Here is a 22,862-nt window from a genome sequence, read left to right as displayed (position 1 = left end):
TCCGGCAGAGAACTGCAAGAAGGGATGGGGATTTATTTGTGTGCTTCAACTAACATGCTAGAGGAAGACGAGCACATTTTCCCAGCTGTATTTCTTTTGAATTAAGTGGAGATGTTTTGTAGAGGAGCGGGTTGGGATGTGGGTGTGGGCAGCTCAGCCTCAGTGCGTGGTTGGTTATGGAAGCTGGGTGTCAGCCCAGTTGGGTGGGGATATGCAGGGAAGCTGGGAGGAGCACCAAGGAGACCACATTGCAGCACACAGAGATGGCTATTGGGAAAACCAGATCTGATCCAGGATGGGGAGCAGGCAGCCATCAGCATGGGGTCACAGAGGGGAGGTGGTGAGTGATGGGCGGATAGACGGGGGCAGTGAGCAGCAGGGGCAGGGGTAGGGGAAAGGGCAGTGGGTCCTCCGTACTCTGAGCAGCCAAACCAGGCCAAGGTCCGCTCACCCACCCCATCCCCAAGCACAGCACAGAGCAGGATGCAGGCAGGCTGAGCACAGAACAGCCCAACACTTTGTTTCACTGGAAGCCGTGCGGGCAACACATAACAGCATAGGAAGGAGAGCACCTGCAGCCTCACATCGCAGCGCCCCCTCACCTGTTCTCCCCAGCTCTGCCTCCTGTTCTCTATGTAACTCCGCAGCCACTGCACACAGGTTTCCTCCAGGTAATGTTTCCATCCCTCAGCATAATCACTTTCCTCCCACTTCCTCTTGATGGGAACTGCCTCTGCAACCGCCGCAGTGAACGTCATCGTGTCTTTGTCGAAGGCAATGAAGTCTCTCCCATCATAGCCATACTGATCATACCCCCGGATGGTGTCGTCCTCGAGGATGTCACAGCCCAACATTAGTTGCAACCTGTGAGACCCTGAAACACAGCTGGGCAGGGGGTGAGGGGCTTCTCCATCTCCAGGGGTCCCACTGTAGTGGGGATGGGGTTGGGGTCCCCCCGGGTCGCAGCACCCCGAGCTCGGTGGGGCTGTGACGGGCAGCCCCGGGACGGTGCCGCCGGGCAGGACCAGCCCTGGGGGGTGCGGGCGGCACTGCGCCATGGAGCCCCATCCCACAGCACGGAGCCGCGGTGCCGGCCGTGCTCACCGCCGCTCTGGTTGTAGCGCTGTCCTTCAATTTCCAGGCTCTCCCGGTCAATCTGCTCATTGCTCTGTGCAATCCGGGTGTTCCTCTCCCAGTACTCGGGATCCACAGCTCCAGGTGCCTTCATCCACTCGGTGCGGGGCACGTACCTCCGCGCGGTGCTGTCGTAGTGCACGAAGGTTTCGCCGTCCACGTACCGCACAGACACGAACCAGGGCAGCCCGGGGCCGGGATCCGTCATCGCCGTTCTAAAGTACCGCAGGGAATGGAGCTCTGCGGGGCCGGAGCGCAGCGGGGCCGTGAGCCGCGGGTGGGGGTCCCACGGGCACAGCCCCGGGGTGGGGTTACGGGGACGGAGGGGTCCCGGTCCGGCCGCACTCACCGCCCGCCGCCCCGCACACGGCGCACAGCAGCAGCCCCAGCATCCCGCACAGCCACATCGCCGCGCTCCGCGAACCGACGCACCTTCGGCCGTTTGGGAGTTTGCCCCTTCCCGCACTCCCATTGGCTCTTCCGCCTCCGGCTCACCAATGGTGAACGGGAGCGTGCGTGACGTCACCGGGCGCCAGGCAGAACGCGCTCCCGGATGTAGGAAGTGAAAGCGTCAGTGCGGAGACGACGGGAGCGTTGCAGAGCGCACCGCAGCACACTGGGGGCATCCCGGGCTGTGTCCCCCCTCGGGCTGTTGTCATGGTTTTGCAGTGCTGTAATTTTGCTATCAGTATTGCACATCATAACATCATGTTAAGCATGGATCATTTTGACGAATCTGCTGCTCACAGAAGAAGACTGAATGTCCCAGGGAACACCACGGTCAGTCATATGACACGGACTCCATATAATCTCACTTCAGTGCTGGACTCGCTCTCTCGGATCCTGCCAGCCATGGGGGAGTGTGTGGGAGCGTTCCAGCCGTTCCGCCTAGAGTTATCAAGGTTGGAAAAGACTCATCCAGTCCAACCATCACCGATACTTCCCAGCTAAATCATATCCCTCAACACAGCATCCAAACGTTTCTTGAACACCCCCATGGTCGGTGACTCCACCACCTCCCTGGGCAGTGCATTCCAGTGCCTGACTACCCTTTCTGAGAAGTAATATTTCCTAATGTCCAGCCTGAATCTCCCCAGGCTCAGCTTGAAACCATTCCCTCTAGTTCTATCACTGTCTACATGAGAGAAAAGGCCGACCCCCAGCTCACTACAACCTCCCTTCAAGAAGTTATAGAGAGCAATGAGGTCTCCCCTGAGCCTCCTCTTCTCCAGGCTGAACAATCCCAGCTCCCTCAGCCGCTCCTCTCATAGGCCCTGTGCTCCAGACCCCTCACCAGCTTCACAGCCCTCTGAACACGTTCCAGGGCCTCTGTGTCTTTCTCGCAGTGAGGGGCCCAAAACTGAACACAGTACTGTCACGGGTTACCTAGATTTACCCTCTGGAAATGAAGGGAAAGAGGGGAATGGACAAAAACAGTGGCAGCAATCTAAGGAGAAAACTTATTTTACTAAATATGATATTGGAATACAAGATAACACAATATGATACAATATAATTGAGGCTAATAAATCGAACAAGACAGAGAGAGAGAGAAAGAGAGTCCCCAAGAACCAGGGGCCTACTGTGATCTCTAGGTGACGGGCTGGAACGTTGCAAGAGAGAGAGACGACAGGGCCGGAGCGCTCCGAGAGAGACAGAGCGAAAGAGAGAGCGTTCCATCCTGGGAGTGAGATTATATGTGTGTCCTCCTCCGGTGATTCGTCTCTGGCTGCGTCGTCCCCTGGGATATGTAGTTCTCCTCCAAGAGCTGAGTACTCGGGATGCTGCCATTCCACGGAACTGGAGCATGAACCTTCCACACTTCCACATACCTCTGTTACACTTCCACATACCCTCTGTTACACTTCTGTATGCCATTAACAACTACATTTCCTTATACCATCAAAAGAGTTTGCCACTATTTGTACCCTCGGTTAATGATTCATACTGCACATGATGTCATGATGTAGAATATTGACAGCAACAGCACAAAACCATGACAAGTACTCGAGGTGCGGCCTCACCAGTGCTGAGTACACAGGGACAATTACCTCCCTGTTCCTGCTAGAAGCAGAAGGAAATGAGAGAGGTAGAGAGAATGGGGCTGTGTCCATCACTGATGCTCGTGTGGCCAGTTGGTCCCTTGCAGGCTGTAGCACAGCACTCAGATGGTTTGGTTGCTCCCTGTGGGGAGGAGAAGAGATGGTGTCCCATAGGGTCATGTTCACATCCCAACTCTCAGCTCCCTGCAGAGTCCCAGCCCAGCCCCAGTGCAACATCACAGGAAGCACAGGGACCCCTCCTAACCCCCAGCCACACACCGCACCTGTGCATGAGCTGCTGGATCCACCATCCTGGCCTGTAAGAGAAGAAGAGCCATGAGTCCCAGCCCTGTGCTCACTGTGGGGCATGGAGCAGCCCCGAGCACCAGGAAGGGGAACCCTGGGATAAAGTGGGGACCCCAACGCTGCCCTGGCACCGGGCAGAGGTGGGGGACAGCGCTGCCCTCATCACTCACTAGGTGCCACGTTGTAGCCTTTCTCCTTCTTCCCTGCAGACAGAGAGATGCATCAGCACAGGTTCACATCACAGCCAGGCTGGGGGCTCCTGAGGGAGCCTCAAATCCCCCAACAGCCCCCACTGTCCTACAGCCCTCCACTTTTACCTGCATGGTGTCTGTAAATGAAGAATCCAACAAGAGCCACGATGGCTATGACCACAATGGCGACGACCACCCCCACCACGATGGGCACCAAGCTGGACTGTGGCCGCTCTGGGGGAAGGCAGGGCCGTCAGCAGGGGAAGGGGCAGCCCGCAGCCCCCCAGCCCCACATCCCCTCACTCACCCCACGAGTAGAGGCCGGGCTGGGGCAGGCTGGCGTGCTCCACGCGGCACTGGTACTTGTCCCCGTCCCCCGGCAGCGCCTCGATGGTGACCCAGGTGTGGTAGGTGCCGTCGCTGTTGGGCACGATGCCCCCCGAGTGGGTGTCCTGGCCCAGCACCGCGCCGTCCTTCACCCAGCTGACGGCGATGGGCCGCGGGTAGAAGCCGTGAGCGCGGCAGGACAAGGTCAGGATCCCGTCGGCCTCCTTCCCCCACACTCGCACCTCGGGTTGCTCTGAAGGTGGGCGGCAGTGAGGGCCGGGCTGAGCTCCCCACACTGAGCCCCCGCCACTCCTCCAGCCTCACATCGCAGTCCTCCCCCTCACCTGTCCTCCCCAGCTCTGCCTTCCCGTGCTCCACGTATCTCCGCAGCGACTGCACACAGGTTTCCTCCAGGTAATGTTTCAGTCTCTCAGGTTCACTCCCTTCCTCCCACTTCCTCTTGGTAGGAACTGCCTCTGGAACCGCCGCAGTGAACGTCATCGTGTCTTCGTCAAAAGCAATGAAGTCTCTCCCATCATAGGCAATCTGACTATACCCCTGGATGGTGCCGTCCTCGAGGATGTCACAGCCATACATCCGCTGCACCGTGTGGGACCCTGAAACACAGCCAGGCACGCGGTGAGGGGCTCCTCCGGTCCCAGGGGTCCCACTGTAGTGGGGATGGGGTTGGGGTCCCCCCGGGTCGCAGCACCCCGAGCTCGGTGGGGCTGTGACGGGCAGCCCCGGGACGGTGCCGCCGGGCAGGACCAGCCCTGGGGGGTGCGGGCGGCACTGCGCCATGGAGCCCCATCCCACAGCACGGAGCCGCGGTGCCGGCCGTGCTCACCGCCGCTCTGGTTGTAGCGCCGTGCTAAAGTGACCAGGTCCACGCTGTCTTTCTGCTCATTGCGCCGCACGATCACCGTCTGCCCATCCCAGTACTGCTGGTCCATGTTGGTCGTCATCCACTCGGTGCAGGGCACAGTCCTCCGCGCGGTGCTGTTGTAGTGCGTGACGATTTCGCCGTCCACGTACCCCACAACGACGTACCAGGGCAGCCCGGGGCCGGGATCCGTCATCGCCGTTTGGAAGTACCGCAGGGAATGGAGCTCTGCGGCGACTGAGCGCAGCGGGGCCGTGAGCCGCGGGTGGGGGTCCCACGGGCACAGCCCCGGGGTGGGGTTACGGGGACGGAGGGGTCCCGGTCCGGCCGCACTCACCGCCCGCCGCCCCGCACACGGCGCACAGCAGCAGCCCCAGCATCCCGCACAGCCACAGCGCTGCGCTCCGGGAACCGACGCACCCCTCACCTCACCTTCACCTTTTTTTCTACTTACCTGTCCTTTCCCGCACTCCCATTGGCTCCTCCGCCTCCGGTCCACCAATGGTGAACGGGAGCGTGTGTGTCGTCACCGGGTGCCAGGCAGAATGCTCTCCCGCCGGTTGTGAAGCGAAACCGATATTGCGGAGCGGGGAAGGCTACAGGTGCAGTAGGGGGACCCCCAGCCTGCTGGGTGGCATCCCGTGTTGTGTCCCGGCTGTGTCCCTACCCGGGGGAGGGGGCCGAGGGCCTCTGTCGGTGGTATCGGGGATACGAGGGGCAATGGGAAGGCAGGGGACCTTGCATTACATCAAATCCTGTTTAATTCACATTTGATCTATTACTAAAATAGAAGAAGCACACAACAACCTGGATAATGCCTAACATTCTAATTCTTGAGACTGCATTGCTAACACAGAAAATCACACACTATGTCAAACCATTACTAACATTATCTGTAACACAGCAAGTTACAAAGCAATACCACTAAGTAAGAGACACACAGTCACAGTTACTATAAAGGCTGGGTGCTATTTTCTGCCTTCAGATGAGGCTGAGCATATCATGCTGGAACACACGTAGGGCCAGTCCCTGTGGAAATACGAGCATATTCACAACCCCAAGTTGTCAGTGGTAGGGGACAGTCCCAAAGTCCTGTGGCCATATTCCAAACATGAACCATAGGCTGTTCCTTGAGCATTGGGGAAGCCCCAAAATGACAAACCACGAGCTGTATCTGTATGATCATGGTTCATAATATTCAGCACAAGCAAAGCCTTACATAATGTTTCTCATAGTGTGTCTCCCGTATTCCCCCTTATTTGTTTAATAAGAATGGATTTCAGTGTTTGATGAGCGTGTTCAATGAGAGCTTGTCCAGTGGGAGAATGAGCAATGCCTGTAACATGTTTAACCCCCCATTCTTGGAGCAAAGTTCGAGTGGCCGCTCCATCCTTGTCTATAGCGCAGTAATGTGCAGGCTGCAGAGACCTCCATTACTCAACAAACAAGTATCTTGATGGTGTCAGTAACAACCGCCCAAGATTACAAGCCTCTGGTGGCATTGGAACAACCTCAGTGAAAATCCATTGAATGATTGGCCTTAGAAGCTTCAGATTGCATCCCATAGTCAGTCACAGTCTTACCAGCCTGTTGTAACAATTTAAAGTCATGCACTTCCCATCGAGCAGCTCCCTGCTGACCGTCTTTCACCGGGCAAGCGAGCTGAAACACAACTTGCCACTGTCCCTCCAATATTGCATCTCTGACCTTGACTGAACACTAGTCCCAGATAGAGCTTGTACCGCAGCAGCAGCGATCTGCCGCTCGGCTTGCATATTCTTCAGTGTATTTAGAATCAGCTTCCACGTAGGACCCAAGCCCTGCAAGTACTTGTATTCTTTCCTTTCAGAGATAACAAAGTCCCACATATGGTCCCCCCTATTTCTCGCCATTCGACTACACTGAACATCAGTGCCACCTGCTGAAGGTGTCCATTCTTACGAGCCCATTGTACCAGCTCGGATATGCATTTAGGAGATACCTGCTCCCTTCCCTTACAGAGAATACATTTGAGCAATTCCTCCGCAGCTTCCCACAGCATCGTGGCTTGCAGAGAACAGGTGGCGACCCCGATACCAGCTACCACAACACTTACAGCTTTATGCTGCCTGAGCCAGCTGTCTGCTGCAGCGCTGTCCTCTTGCAGTTCACCCACCATCTATGCTCCTGATGGTGCTTCGAGACCTCACCAGACCAGCTCAGGTCCCGGCTCCTACGACTTCACTCTCCTGTTGCTTCAGTGAAGCGCTGAGCTCCAAACATAAAAGTGTGCTGCCCCACGTTGGGCACCAATTGTTGTTGAACCTGAAGGCAAAAGGTCAGTGTGCTGGGACAGCCACACACCAATATGGTTACATATAGCTTCATACCTTTATTGCCCTAAAAGCCAAACTTTTGAGCAGACAGAGGAGGGCATCCAAAAATCACACACACTGATTGGAGAAAAGCTACTGCAATAACAACCCTAAAACCCCCCTTCAAAGCCATGAGCCATTCATTCCTTTCCTAGAGGTGTCCTTGGTACTCATACTGTTTATCCTGCTCCACAGCTGTTGCTCTGTCAAGTCCTATTCTTGATCCATGGCTGCTGCTCTGTGAAATTCTTCTTGTATTACAACACCACTGAGTGCCACCAGAGCTGGGGGTGGGACGCAGAAGAGGGAATAAAGCCGCGTGTTTGTAGCCGGGCGGTGAGTCCCGGTGATGTAAGAAGCGCAGGGAGAGGGAGGGATGCCCAGCACCACAAGCAGGAAGAGCTGAGCTCCCAACAACAACAAACGGGGGGGAAGAAAAGAACCAGAAGAGAGCTGGAGGGCATCAGAACAATAATTTATTTGGGTGTGGGGTACAATATGGTCGGCTCATGGAGCCGGAGGGGACACAGCAGGGACACGAGAGCCCAGGGAAGGGAGGGAGGAGGGATGTGGAGTGGGTAAGGTTGTGGGTGAGGATTGGAAAGGCAGCAGGATGGGGGGTGAGAGGGAAAGTGCTGCAGAACAAACACGTGGTGGGTATATGTAGGAACAGCTGGGAGGAGCACCAAGGAGATCACATTCCAGCTCACAGGGATGGCTATTGGGAAAGACAGGATGGGGAGCAGGCAGCCATCAGCATGGGGTCACAAAGGGGAGGTGATGAGGGATGGGGGGATACATGAAGGCTGGGAGCAGCAGGAGGAGCAGAAGAGGAGAGGACAGCGGATACTCAGCACAGAGCAGAATGCAGGCAGGCTGAGCACAGAACAACCCAACATTTTATCTCACAGGAAGCAGCACAGGCAAAGCAGAACAGCATAGGAAGCAGAGGGAGATGTGAGAGGTTGAGAGGATGGGGCTGTGTTCATCACCAATCCCAAGTGCTCGTGTGGCCAGTTGGCTCCTTGCAGGCTGAAGCACAGCACTCAGATGGTGGGGTTGCTCCCTGTGCGGAAGAGAAGAGATGGTGTCATATAGGGCCATGTTCACATCCCAAACCTCTGCTATGGGCGTCTCCCTGCAGAGTCCCAGTGCAGCCCTGGCCCTGGTGCAGCACCACAAGGAGCACAGGGACCCCTCCCAACCCTCAGCCACACACCACACCTGTGCATGAGCTGCTGGATCCACCATCCTGGCCTGTAAGAGAAGAAACAGCCATGAGCCCCAGCCCTGTGCTCACTGTGGGGCATGGAGCAGCCCTGAACACCAGGAAGGGGAACCCTGGGATAAAGTGGGGACCCCAACACTGCCCTGGCACCGGGCAGAGGTGGGGGAAAGTGCTGCCCTCATCACTCACTGGGAGCCACGTTGTAGCCTTTCTCCTTCTTCCCTGCAGACAGAGAGATGCATCAGCACAAGTTCACAACACAGCCAGGATAGGGGCTCCCGATGGAGCCTCAAATCCCCCCAAAGCCCACACCACGTCTCCACTTTTACCAGCATGGTGTCTGTAGATGATTAATCCAACACCAGCCATGATGGCGATGGCCACAATGGCGATGACCACTCCCACCATGATGGGCACCACGTTGGACTGTGACCGCTCTGGGGGAAGGCAGGGCCGTCAGCAGGGGAAGGGGCAGCCCGCAGCCCCCCAGCCCCACATCCCCTCACTCACCCCACGAGTAGAGGCCGGGCTGGGGCAGGCTGGCGTGCTCCACGCGGCACTGGTACTTGTCCCCGTCCCCCGGCAGCGCCTCGATGGTGACCCAGGTGTGGTAGGTGCCGTCGCTGTTGGGCACGATGCCCCCCGAGTGGGTGTCCTGGCCCAGCACCGCGCCGTCCTTCACCCAGCTGACGGCGATGGGCCGCGGGTAGAAGCCGTGAGCGCGGCAGGACAAGGTCAGGATCCCGTCGGCCTCCTTCCCCCACACTCGCACCTCGGGTTGCTCTGAAGGTGGGCGGCAGTGAGGGCCGGGCTGAGCTCCCCACGCTGAGCCCCCACCCCACCTTCAGACTCACATCACAGCCCCCCCCTCACCTGTCATCCCCAGCTCTGCTTTCCCGTGCTCCAAGTATTTCCACAGCAACTGCACACAGGTTTCCTCCAGGTAATGTTTCTGTCTCTCAGCAACACTGCCGGCCTCCCACTTCCTCTTGGTAGGAACTGCCTCTGGAACCGCCGTCGTCGTGTCTTTGTCGAAGGCAATGAAGTCTCTCCCATCATACGCAACCTGACGATACCCCCGGGTAGTGCCGTCCTCGAGGATGTCACAGCCATACATTCGCTGCACCGTGTGAGACCCTGAAACGCAGTTGGGCAAGGGGTGAGCGGTCCCTTTGGCTCCAGCGGTCCCACTGTAGTGGGGATGGGGGTCACAGCACCCCGAGCTCGGTGGGGCTGTGACGGGCAGCCCCGGGACGGTGCCGCCGGGCAGGACCAGCCCTGGGGGGTGCGGGCGGCACTGCGCCATGGAGCCCCATCCCACAGCACGGAGCCGCGGTGCCAGCCATATTCACCTCCGCTCCGGTTGTATCGTTCCTGCAGCGTGTCCAGGCTCACAAGCCCATTCCGCTCAGCGCTCTGTGCGATCCGGGTGTTCCTGTCCCAGTACTCGGGATCCACAGCTCCAGCTGCCTTCATCCACTCGGTGCGGGGCACGAACCTCCGTGTGGCGCTGTCGTAGTGCACAAAGATTTCGCCATCCACGTACCGCACAGACACGAACCAGGGCAGCCCGGGGCCGGGATCCGTCATTGCGGTAGTGAAGTACCGCAGGGTATGGAGCTCTGAAGGGCCGGAGAGCAGCGGGGCCGTGAGCCACGGGTGGCAAATTGACTTGCGGAATCAAACTCTATAATCCAGAGACTGGTTATAAAGCAGGTATGTTTATTCCAGCGTTGCGCAGCGCCGGGTGCAAGGGGGATAGCTCCTCCAAAGTTGCACACCGTAAGGAGAAAAGGGTGTTACAGATATAGGTCAAGCTAATACATCATCAATAGTCTCCTCCCCAGTTTGATTACATATTCATTACATTCCCTATGGCCCCATTCCTCGCAACCCCATTCCCCCATTCCCTCTGACCCCATTCCCCGTGACCCTTGTTGTTGTTTTGGGATGACATTCTTCTTCTGTTTTCTTCTTGCTGTTATCTGCTGTTATAGTTCTCCCATGTCAGCGTCGTCGTGCCCGGGTGTATCTAATCCTTCTTCTTGTCAGAGGTCTCCGGACAATTCCTTCTTATCTTTATTGCCCTCTTCTCTGCTTTTCTTTTGACTAAGTGTCTGTAATTCCCCTTTCTCTGTCCTCCCTTAACATAAACTATCTATCTGTAACTACCCTTTGCCTTAGTGAGGCCCCTTTTCCCTTTCTGTAGCAAAATGTTCCCCTTTCAGCTACTATGGAGTCCTTCTTCACTATTCAATTCCCCCCTTTTCTTTAATCTAGCTTCCACCTGCTAGATTATTTTATTCTTTCTTGACGTGTCCTGAAATAAGCCCCACTCTCTACCTTTTGCCTTAGCTCTTGCCTCTCCCATACCTCATATTCCCTTCTGGTATCCTGGCACAGACACAAAGAGCATCTTATAACAACACAAGCAAAACACACGAAGAGTAGCAAGGTGATGCAGGCTAAGAAAAGCTGTTTTAGTCATCCTAAATTTGGCAACTAGTAAGTTTATCCCATAGTCCAGAGAAAACCATTCCCCAATCAGTGTTATCCCTGCCTACTCCATGTTGCAATTCAACTTTGGATAAACAGGATACCTCCTCTTGGATTGTCCATCAGGCATCTGCAGCAGCATCCTGAACTGTTTCTAAGGTGACAGAAATTTTCCTACAGCGATACCCCCCTTTTCTTGGGAGTTCTGTGAAATCAATTTGCCATTGTTGCCCTGGAAGGCCCCTTCCCGTGAGGCCCCTTTGACCCTGTTCCTGGTCCTGGGATTGTACTTTGTAGTGTTGGTTTGCCCAATATATTCTCTTATCTTCCCTTATAACCAATTTCCATAAAACACAAAAGGGCATAACATTGTGTCCATCTGGGTTTGCACCCATCTGTCGGCTTGCTCTCTTCCCTTCTAAATCATTAATTAGACTCCTGTTCTCTTTAGAATATCTTACAGGTCTTGGCTTGGGTTCAGTGATTTTAAGTTTACCGTCTGGAATTGAAGCCTTCTTCAACTGCCTGTTCTGCCATCTGATCTATCATCTTATTCTCTGTTTCCTGTGCAGTGTTACATTTCTGATGTCCTTTACAACCTCTAGTAGCCATTGGTAGATTTACATCACGCTGTTTTCCTTGTGTGCGAGCAATCCTTGCTCCTTTCAGATGGTACTATGAGCATGTGGCACCCCAAACACATATTTAACATCTGTCCATATAATTAAGGCTCTTGTCAAGGCAGTTATTTCAGCCACTGAGGGGAAGTCCCCACAGCTGGTGGTTGTGCTTCGATTACCTGGTCAGTAGCAGTTACTGCATGTCCTGCCTTACAGTCTCCTTGTCTCATCAAACTGCAGCTGTTGGTTAACCAGGTGTATTCTGCATCTTCTAAGGGTTCATCCTTCAGGTCCAACCGACCGGCTGGAATGTGCAGCTTCAGTTGTTTCAAAGCAGTCATGCAATCCGGGAGTTCCGCTAAGGAAAGATACTGGGTTGACAATATTAGTTACAATTATCTCTACATCACCCTGCATACCAGGATGGGCCTGGTATTTCAGGGATCTTTGGGGTGAGAGCCAATGTCCCCTTTTGCCTCCAATACAGTAAACACTGTATGAGATATTAAAACTAGTATCCTTTGGCCCAGTGTAGATTTATGGGCTTCCTGAATATTGAGCACCAGTGCACCCTGGCTATCCCTTACTCACTTCATGCTGTTTGAAGTTCACCATCAGTCAGTAGCTGTGTATCCATGGTTGGCATCCTCCTGTCATTACTGGGAACGTATGGAGTTCCTTGGCAGTTTGCAGCTCAGGGGTTTAGCAGATGGCTTCTTTCCTGGCAGTCCTTAAGGTTCAAAGCCCAGCTGTAATCTCATATTCCAAATATGTCACTTGCTGTGGAGTAAGTTGTGCTTTCTGTAAACCAAGAAACTCAGCAAACTCTCAGTCTGTTGTACACAGTTCTTTTGTTGCTGTAGCATCCACGTGCTGCAGTAAAGTTCCACCCTGGGCTGGAGGATCCCAGGTCTCAAGTTCACGAGTTGACCAGTTCTCAAAAACCATTAAGCTGTTCTCACAATCCTGGGTAACACTGTCCAGGTTAACTGACCTGGAAAGCCCTCTATTAGGGCTTTCTTATTCAAAGGCAAATAACCTTAGGCTTCCTTTGGCCAAACCAGGCAGAGGAGACATCCCTCAAATCCAGAAGGTAAACTCCACCTATTCATTCCTTAATTTGGTTGATAAAGTGCATGGATTTTCCATGACTGAGTGTACCAATTCAATGATTCCCTTACTTGCCCTCATGTCTTCTACCAAACTAAAGCACTTGCTACCCAAAAATTTAGCAAATTGGCAAAATTGGAGTTTTGTACTTGAATTCCCATTCAATTAGTAATTAAAACTCAAAAAAAATGATCTATTATTTCTTTTATCCTTCTACAGTCACATAACCTCAAAGGGCATCACTTTATCCTGACTGGGTGAGCCCTTGCTTTTACTTCTATTTAGGGCTTCAACTTTGGCCCCGATGCCCACACCCCGAAGTGTCTTATTTGAGATTGCTGTAACTCCTGGGAGTACAACATTGTTTTTTTTCCAGTTTGTGTTAAAACCAGACTTACCATTTTAATTAGCTAATATTGTTTGACCCTTAGCTCCAGTTTTATTAAATTTCTTGCCAGGGTAACCTGACAGGTACAAGAATTCCTGTATTCCTACTTGGTTTTTTTGTTTGTTTTTTGTTTTTGTTTTTTGTTTGTTTGCTTGTTTTAGCTTATATTTAATTAATTCCAAAAGTAAGCCTTTTCTCGTTGGGCAGTAGCTTCTACTACTGTTACAAAACCACCTATGGGTAGTAAGAAGTTCCCATATCCATCAGAAAATGAACTACTTTATCCTGCTTCCCTAGTTGCAGTTTCATCAGTGTATCTGCTAGGGTAAACTTCCCAAGTTCTCATCATTCAGCTTTGCAATCAGAGGCAATTCCTTCTCACTCAGCTTGGTAGGATTTCTCTACCAGTGTCCCATTGCAGTTTGCACACTGCTTTCATTTCAGCCTCCCTGGGCTCTTCCAGCCCCCCTCCCCCTCCTTCCTCGTGGGGGATCTCTGGGTCCTACGGCCCTACTCTAGCACCACAACAGTAACAGCTGTTATTATTCTCAATTCTCTGAACATCTCTGTTTCTCAATCAGGTGTTTTTTTTTGTTTTGGTTTTGTTTTGTTTTTCCCATATTGTGCACTTCTCTTCAGTCCTGACATCCCGGCTACATCTTGCTTATCTTTGCCAGCCTCAACCTGTGTCCTTCCCAAACTTTCGCCCTTTCCAAACTGTCATTATTACATTTCACCTCCTCTCCAGAGCCATCCAGTGCTAACACTGGGATTTCACGTTTCCTAGATCTCTGCACATTCTCACTTCCAGTGCCCTGTCCTCTCCACCTCCCCCTTCGCTGTTTACAGCAGCAGTCTCTGATCCTGGCTCTCCCTCTCACTCAGAGTTCTGCTTGCAGGGGAATGGTGCGGGGGGGTTGCTCTCATGCCAGCACAGATAAACTCACTTTCTCTTTAACCCTTTTTCCTCTGTACACTATTCCACTATTTGTACCCTCAGTTACACTTCCACATACCCTCAGTTACACTTCCATATACCCTGTTACACTTCTGTAAGCCATTAACAACTACACTTTCTTATACCATCAAAACAGTTTGTCCCATTCCCTTCAAAACCCACAGATTAAACAACACAGTTCTTCAGTGTCGGAGAGGGCGGGAGAAAAGCAAACAACCACACCTGTCATTGACATATGATCAGCTAGTCTCCTTTATTGCTTGGCTGCGTGTACCTTTATAATGCAGATAATTAGCTCATACATAGTGCAAAAGCGGAGCTCATCATTGGTTCCCAATTACATACCATCCCCAAGTATCCTTGCAACTTGTAGTTATCGTCCTGATATTTACTCCCTTGTTAAGTTCACAAAACCATAGCTAGTTTCTCACCATCTCAGGGCATACTGCTGTTCTTGCTGTCCTTGCAGGTGGTACGGCTGCTTGTTTAGCTGCACTGTGTTTATGTGACCCTTCTCAGCTAGCCAGTTGCCAATAAGACTCTCCACATTTCCCCCGTTTTCTTTTTAGATAACTAAGTTGGCTGAAAAGGCTTGATTTACTAACCGACCAATCATATTTTGCAAGCAATTCAGTTCATTTGTTCAATTAGTTCTCATGCTGTCTATCCTGCTCTGTAGCTGCTGCTCTGTGAACTCCTTATCTTGATCCATGGCTGCTGCTCCGTAAAATTCTTCTTGTATTACAACAATTCCAAGATACTGCCTATAGAATAACAACATTACTTATATTAATAACATAACTATTATAACTCAATCAAGGCCTCGATTGACAATACTTTAAAAGTGAAAAAAGAGACAGGTCAAATACAACATAACAACATTACTGTAAACTTACTAAAAAGAACAAACATGTTTGTACTGCAACCTAAGTTTCTGCAACCTGGAAATAAATCCGTGAGGGTCCCATTGTGTTAATCTGTAACCAGTTAAGAAAAGTCTTCAATTTTCATATACTCTGATATATTGAATTTTAATGACCACTAAGATTTGTGCAATAAATACTTTTAGGATGCTCATAACCATGCTCTACCGACTGAGCTAGCTGGGCTAATAATTGATTAATGATCATGCAATTTACGAAGTAGCATGTCAAATAGAACCAACTTTAGAGGACAACTGTACTAGAATATCACTAGGGGCATTATTACTTATTGGCCCTTGAGAAACAGTAAACAGTGTTTGTGGTGAATACGACAGGTGGTGCCAGCAGGGCGTCCCCTGCTTCAAAGTGCACCTTTCCTCTCTCACCCACCACAGATTCTCTCCTGCATTCAGGGTCTGAAGGATTTCTTCCAGTTGTACACCATATCCGCGTGGCCAGTGCGTGATATAGAGCCCAAGTGGAACACCTGCTTGGAAACCAAATATCAAATTTAGTTCTATTAGCGTGTGCCTTTGTCTCAAATGATGCATGGTTATATTTTAAAATCCCAATTAGTTGGATGTAAGAGAGGTAACCATTCTACGATACAGGGTCATCCCTTTGCCTGGGATTCCTTTCCAGGTTTTGTCCTTGCAAATTAAGAAAAGCTAATTAATCCTGTTTAATACACATTTGAACTATTACTAAAAATAGAAGAAGCACACACCCTAGCTATTGCCTTAAACTCTCTAATTCTTGAGACTGCATTGGTAAAACAGAAAATCACACATTATGTCAAACTATTACTAATATTATCTCTAACACAGCAAGTTACAAAGCAATACCACTAAGTAAGAAACACACAATTACAGTTACTATAAAGGCTGGATGCTATTTTCTGCCTTCAAATGAGACTGAGCATATCATGCTGGAACCCACGTAAGGCCAGTCTCTGTGGAAATATGATCATATTCACAACCCCAAGTTGTCAGTGGTAGGGGACAGTCCCAAAGTCCTGCGGCCATATTCCAAACATTAACCATAGGCTGTTCCTTGAGCACTGGGGAAGCTTCAAAAGAACGATCCACATAAGCTGTATCTGTACGAACATGATTCAAAAAATTCAGCACAAGCAAAACAAGCAAAACCTTGCATAATATTTCTTGTAGTGTGTCTCCCATATTCCCACTTTTTTGTTTAATAATAACAAGAATGGATTTCAATGTTTGATAAACGTGCTCAGTGATAGCTTGTCCAGTGGGAGAACGAGCAATGGCTGTAGTATGTTCAACAGCCCCATCTTGGAGGAAAGTTCGAGTGGCCTTAGAGGTATACGCAGGCCCATTATCTGTTTTTGTAATATGTGGGATTCCTATAGCAGCATAAGCTGATAACCAGTGTTTACGGGCATTGTGACTGTTTTCACTTGTATGTGCTGTGACAAATATGTAAGAAGAGTGAGTATCTATCGTTACATGTACATATTTTAGACGGCCAAATTCAGGAATGTGAGTGACATCTGTCTGCCACAGTTGAAGAGGTGCTGTGTTACGTGGATTTGTCCCAGTTTGAGGCACAGGGGTGATTGCCTGGCAGTCTGGGCATGTTAGAATAATGTTACGGGCTTGATCCACTGTCAGTTGGAACTGTTTTTGTGAGGCTCTCCTGTTATGATGGAAAATTTGATGGGAGAGTCGTGCTTGCTCAAATAATTGAGGAGCAGCAAAAGCGACTGTGGCTCGATCAGCCTTGCAGTTGCCCTCAGTTAAAGGACAAGGCAATGCAGTATGCGATTGAATGTCATAATGCAAAACTTGCTTGAGCTGTACAAACAAAACCTTATTAACTTCCTTAAGAAAGGATTCTTCAATCCGCTGAATGATACCTGTAACATACAAAGAGTCAGTTATTATATTAAGCTTCTGTTCTGAAAAAATTTGGAAAGCTCGAACTACTGCAGTGAGTTCTACAACTTGAGGTGATGCATCGACAACATGTACTTCTGACTGCCATCGTGTAGCAGTCGCACGCCAGAGAACCTCTGCTTGGTGCGTCTTGCCGGAGCCACCTGTAAATACAGTAACAGCATTGGGTATTGGAACATGTGAACGTAAAGCATTAGTAGCAAGGGGGATATCAGTCAAATTATGTAGCTGGTATTCAGTCATAAACACAGTGTATTGCATAGGAGAGAGGATCATTCGTAACACAGTTTTTGATCCGTCCGTGTCTTTAACCTCGTTACACGCAGGCTGCAGAGACGCAGACGCAGGAGTCATAGCCGCGGCAGAGAGAGGCAGCGTCCCGACGAGTGACGTGGGCGGGGCGGAAGGCGGCAGTTGGCTGGTAACGGCCGCTTGTGTCCGAGCGCGGCCTCTGTTCTTTCTTGCGCTGGGCTGGAGGTTTCTCGACCAGCGTTGGCAGCTGACGGTGTTGTGGTTGTCCGAGCGGCAGTTCTGGCACCATACACCGGCGGCTTGGCAGTCGCGACGGATGTGTCCGGTATTTCCACAACGGTAGCACTTCATGCGGGAGCTGTTCTGCGAGCGGGGGCTTATAGAAACTGCAGCTTGGAGGGGTGCAAGGGCAGCTAACACTTGATTCTGAGAAGCCTCATCCTGTGCCTTTAATCCTGCCCCTACCTCCTTAATAGCCTTAACTATGAAAGCCTGAGCCCCCGTGGGCAAACTCGATAATCTGTCTAACACCTCCTCTATTGTCCAATTACTCCTCAAAGTATTTAGAATGCCACGAGCTGTAGCGTTACAGTTTTGAAGTGCACACTGTTTCAGCATTATTTCCCTCATGTATTCTGGTACTCCAGCCTTCTCTATGGCTCCAGCTACCTTATCTATAAACGCTCCAAAATCCTCATTCCTTCCCTGCTGGATTCCCATATAAGACGGCAGCCCACCTGGTGCCTTGATCTTATCCATAGCCTGTCTGGCCAGATACATTGACTCCCTACATTTAACTGGCCCTAATAAAGCCTGGGCCCCCGTCCGGATGAAAGGACCCACCCCTAAAAGTTCTTCAACGGTTACATTATACAAGGGATCTCCCGGCTGCCTAACTATCGCCGCGCTCTGTTGGCACATCTCTTCCCAATAAGCATTAAACAGCAGTTGTTGGTGCTGTGAAAAAATCAGCCTAGCTATAGCCCGACAATCTGATGGCAACAAAACTTGAGTACTCCAGATATAATCCAACATCTGTCTCGCTGACTCGCTTTTTACTCCAAACTGACTGACCGTAGACCGCAATTGTGACAACAATTTCCAATCTAAAGCAGTGATAGCAGCCTGTATCCCGCCTGCAGGATTAGGTGCATACACCACCGGAAATGCCATCTGTTGCACAGCTTCCAACGCCTCACCGTCCCCTGCCTCTAAACAAGCCCGCGCCAGCGCAGCCCAGGCCCCCTCCGCTCCCGCGCGACGGCCTCCGCGAGGTCAGTCCCTGCCCCAGGGAGCGGCTCATTGCTAAGGGGGGTCGAGGGGGCCGGCTGTAGCGCCATGGTGGATGCAGGCGGCTCGTCCGACACAGACGTGCCTGGAGGCGGAGACGGGGCACTCGGCTCCGGGGCCGCTGGCAACGCAGGCTCGGCGGCCGGCGGCAACTTTACGGTGGACACAGCAGGGGGCATCGGGCAATCTGACCACTCACTATAATTCTTATTCCTCCCCTGCACAACACTAGCTTGCTCTGTCGCTTTCTTTTCTGCCTGATATCGCAACAACTCATTATAAACCAGACTCATCCACACACTCATCCACACACACATAAACACACGCCACCACTTTCCGCATTTTTTAGCCATTTTCTCCCCTTCTATCATTCCCTGCTCAGTAAGATCATGCACCAAATGCGGATTCTGAAATAACCCTTTAGCATATCCGTACGCTAATAGCTTGGGGAGTTCCTTTCCTATGTCTATACCTTTAAAGTGTCTCCTACTTAGAAAAGCGGAGAACAAATTATATGCTGCTTGCCTGTCCATATTTACTCACGTCGGTACCGTTGCAGCCTTCCAGGCTTCGGCAGCACGTATCGGTCGAGCCCACCTGTCGTGGTCGCTCGAGACGCGGAGCTTTAATTCGGCTCTTTCGTCGTCCTCGCTGCTTAAGGACCCGAACCCAACGCAGTCCCAACCGTGGCAACTTCCTTTTTCCCTGGCAAGGATTCCGTCTTCTTCTTACTTAGCGGAAGAAGATGGTCCCTGTTCGGGCGCCATTTGTTGGAATTGACCGCGGGAGACGTGCCTCATATATCATGGTCAGCAGGTCTCAGTTTATTAGGTGTAACAGCATCTTGTTTATACAGTCAGTAATAAGCTCATACATATTGCAAAAGTAAAGCTCAAGATTGGTGGGTTATACATTACTTCATTTGACCTTTATGGTTAGTCTTATGGTTACTTTTCTTCATAGCTATGCCTACACATTGCTACACATCTTGTTTTTCCCTTTAGGCCGTCCTTGTTTCTCGCTACATATTTTGTCCTTAGCTACATACCCTGTCTTTCACATCCTGATATCTCCTCATTGTTGCCACTAGTCACATACCTTCTCTTACAATTTAACTAATGGAATCTCATCATGTCCTTTCTCACGGAGCCACTCTGCACAAACACTCTCCACACTTACACAGACCCTCTCCACAATGGGGTTATATGGGGTTTTATGGGGTTTTATGGAGTTATATGGGGTTATATAGGGTTATATGGGGTTTTATGGGGTTTTATGGGGTCTTTATTGGGACCTGGAGCTGAGACCCCAAAGACCCCAACCCTAATAGAGGACTTATAGGGTCCCATTGTGTCTAATGGGGTTTTATTGGGGTATATGGGGTCTTTATTGGGGTTATATGGGGTTATATGGGGTCTTTATTGCAACCTGGAGCTGAGACCCCACAGACCCCAACCCCAATAAAGGCTTATAGGGTCACACTGTGTCCTATGGGGTTTTATTGGGGTTATATGGGGGTATATGGGGTTATATGGGGTTATATGGGGTCTTTATTGCAACCTGGAGTTGAGACCCCAGAGACCCCAACCCCAATAAAGGCTTATAGGGTCACATTATGTCTAATGGGGTTTTATTGGGGTTATATGGGGGTATATGGGGTTATATGGGGTCTTGATTGGGGTGGGGAGGGGGTATATGGGGTCTTTATTGGGGTTATATGGGGGTATATGGGGGTATATGGGCTTATATGGGGTTATATGGGGTTTTATGGGGTATATGGGGTTATATGGGGTTTTATGGGGGTATATGGGGGTATATGGGGTCTTTATTGGGGTGGGGAAGTTGGCTCCGCCCCTTTCCGCTCCGCCCCGCCCATCCCGACCGTTGCTGGGCGTCACGTGACCTCAACCCTACAGGCGGGCGGGGGAGCGCCTCGTTGATTGGTGGACAGAAAAAAAGTGGGCGGGACCGAGCGAGGCGATTGGAGGAGGGGGTTGTGATTTGCGGAATCAAACTCTATAATCCAGAGATGGGTTATAAAGCAGGGATGTTTATTCCAGCGCTGGGTGCAAGGGGGATAGCTCCTCCAAACTTGCACACCAACTGGTAAAACCGTGATACAGATCTAGGTACACCTCATGCATAGTCAATGATGTCCCGTAATTCTGATACATATTCTTTATCATGCAGACCCCCTCTTGTTATCGCCCATCTTGTCAGGGAGATGCAACTCCTCTTTTGATATTTACAACCCCTAATCCCCTCCTCGCCAGATGTCTCAGGGAGTTCTCACTCCTTATCTGCTCTCCCAGACCCACTGTCTCCATTCCTTGTTATTCTACCTAACTAAATCATTTTCTGAACACTACCTTTAACTATCCCCCTTCTAGCCCCCCTTTATTCTGAATTCCAGCAGAGCATCTGTTTTCTGCTTCCCTATTCAATAGAACCAGATTTGGGGCCTTTATGAGGGATTTAGTGACCCAAAAAGGGCCAGATTTGGGGTTTTAGACCCTAAATCCCCATAAAAAGGGCCAGATTTGGGGGTTTTGGGCCTAAATCCCCCATAAAAAAGGGCCAAAATTGGGGTTTTTGGGTCAGAAATGGACTTTTTTTAGTGCCCCATCCCATAAAATGGGGCAGATTTGGGCCCTAAATCCCCATAAAAAGGGCCAGATTTGGGCTCTTTGGACCCTAAATCCCCCATTAAAAAGGGTCAGATTTGGGGTTTTTTGGGTCATAAATGCCCCGTTTTTTACTTCCCACCCCATAAAAAGGGCCAGATTTGGGGTTTTTGGGTCATAAATCCCCTTTTTCCCCTATAAAATAGGGCCAGATTTGGGGTTTTTGGGCCATAAATCCCCCTTTTTCCCCATAAAAAGGGCCAGATTTGGGGTTTTTAGACCCTAAATCCCCCATAAAAAGACCAGATTTGGGATTTTAGACCCTAAATCCCCCTTTTTTCCCAATAAAATAGGGCCAAAATTGGGGTTTTTGGGTCATAAATCCCCTTTTTCCCCTATAAAATGGGGCCAGATTTGGGGTTTTTAGAGCCCTAAATTCCCATAAAAAGGACCAGATTTGGGGTTTTTAGAGCCCTTAATCCCCCTTTTTCCCCCATAAAATAGGGCCAGATTTGGGGTTTTTGGAGCCATAAATCCCCATATAAAGGGTCAGATTTGGGGTTTTTGGGCCATAAATCCCCTTTTTGACCTCCCATCCCATAAAATGGGGCAGATTTGGGGTTTTTAGACCCTAAATCCCCCATAAAAAGGGACAGATTTGGGGTTTTTTGATACCTAAATTCCCTTTTTCCCCTATAAAATAGGGCCAAAATTCCGGTTTTTTGGGTCAGAAATGGACTTTTTTTTAACTCCCATCCCATAAAATGGGGCAGATTTGGGGTTTTTGGGCCCTAAATTCCCCTTTTTCCCCTATAAAAAAGGGCCAGATTTGGGCTTTTTAGACCCTAAATTCCCCATAAAATGGGGCAGATTTGGGGTTTTTTGAGCCCCTAAATCCCCCTTTTTCCCCCATAAAAAGGGCCAGATTGGGGGTTTTTAGACCTAAATCCCCCATAAAATAGGGCCAGATTTGGGGTTTTTATGAGGGATTTAGGGCCCCAAAAAGGGCCAGATTTGGGGTTTTTAGACCCTAAATCCCCCTTTTTCCCCCATAAAATAGGGCCAGATTTAGGGTTTTTATGGGGGATTTAGGGCCCCAAAAAGGGCCAGATTTGGGGTTTTTAGCCCCCTAAATGCCCATTTTTTACCTCCCACCCCATAAAAAAGGGCCAGATTTGGGGTTTTTTGCTCCTAAATCCCCCATTTTTCCCCATAAAATGGCCAGATTTGGGGTTTGTAGCCCCTAAATCTCCATAAAAAGGGCCAGATTGGGCTTTTTAGACCCTAAATCCCCCATATAAAAGGCCACATTTGGGGTTTTTAGCCCCTAAATCCCCATAAAAAGGGCCAGATTTGGGGTTTTTGGCCCCTAAATCCCCCATAAAAAGGGCCAGATTTGGGGTTTTTAGACCCTAAATCCCCTATTTTTCCCCATAAAATGGCCAGATTTGGGGTTTTTAGACCCTAAATCCCCCTTTTTTCCCTCCCTTACTGGCCACTATTAATACCCTCAAATCCTGCACCATGTTCTGCCCCAATTCCCCCCCCCCCCCATCAAAGGGCAGATTTGGGGTTTTAGACCCTAATCCCCATAAAAGGGCCCAGATTTGGGTTTTATGCCCCCTAATCCCCTCTTTTTTCCCCCCCCCCTTCTATGCCCCCCCTATTAATCCCCCTCCAGCTTCTGCCACCATGTTATGAGGCGCCTCCTGTCCATCTCCATCAGGTGCTGCCTGCTTTTCCATCTCCTGCCAGCTGCTGCTGTTGGCCTTTGGGATTGGGATCGGAGCTGGGCCCACCTCGGCCCCATA

General features: G+C 50.8%; 4 protein-coding genes across 4 annotated transcripts in view; 1 reads left to right on the top strand and 3 right to left on the bottom strand.

The window, feature by feature from the left end:
* Positions 1-22,862, top strand: part of LOC140263059 (class I histocompatibility antigen, F10 alpha chain-like) — a 167,696-nt gene that overhangs the window by 118,787 nt on the left and 26,047 nt on the right. The window lies entirely within an intron of this gene.
* The window catches only part of LOC140263082 (class I histocompatibility antigen, F10 alpha chain-like), an 80,700-nt gene continuing 58,567 nt past the window's right edge, over positions 730-22,862 (bottom strand). Inside the window, exon 3 of the mRNA XM_072357824.1 lies at positions 730-864. Within this exon, the coding sequence (XP_072213925.1) occupies positions 841-864 (24 nt within the window). The 3' untranslated portion in view covers positions 730-840. The remainder of the gene's footprint in view (positions 865-22,862) is intronic.
* On the bottom strand, positions 2,584-5,263 carry LOC140263077 (class I histocompatibility antigen, F10 alpha chain-like). The gene is made up of 7 exons (XM_072357819.1): positions 5,221-5,263; positions 4,848-5,111; positions 4,345-4,617; positions 3,981-4,253; positions 3,776-3,907; positions 3,461-3,493; positions 2,584-3,318 (listed from the first exon to the last, which is right to left on the bottom strand). Exons 1-5 carry the CDS (start codon positions 5,261-5,263, stop codon positions 3,780-3,782), a joined length of 981 nt encoding a protein of 326 aa, XP_072213920.1. The 3' UTR covers positions 2,584-3,318; positions 3,461-3,493; positions 3,776-3,779.
* LOC140263078 (class I histocompatibility antigen, F10 alpha chain-like) lies at positions 7,334-14,230 on the bottom strand. The gene is made up of 7 exons (XM_072357820.1): positions 9,818-14,230; positions 9,339-9,602; positions 8,976-9,248; positions 8,795-8,902; positions 8,655-8,687; positions 8,462-8,494; positions 7,334-8,303 (listed from the first exon to the last, which is right to left on the bottom strand). Exons 1-7 carry the CDS (start codon positions 10,053-10,055, stop codon positions 8,284-8,286), a joined length of 969 nt encoding a protein of 322 aa, XP_072213921.1. The 5' UTR covers positions 10,056-14,230; the 3' UTR covers positions 7,334-8,283.

Source organism: Excalfactoria chinensis, chromosome 27 (assembly GCF_039878825.1).
Source record: "Excalfactoria chinensis isolate bCotChi1 chromosome 27, bCotChi1.hap2, whole genome shotgun sequence".
In the NCBI taxonomy this organism is placed as follows: Eukaryota; Metazoa; Chordata; class Aves; order Galliformes; family Phasianidae; genus Excalfactoria; species Excalfactoria chinensis.
Note: the sequence above shows the minus strand (reverse complement) of the source record. Positions and strands in the feature narration are given on the sequence as shown.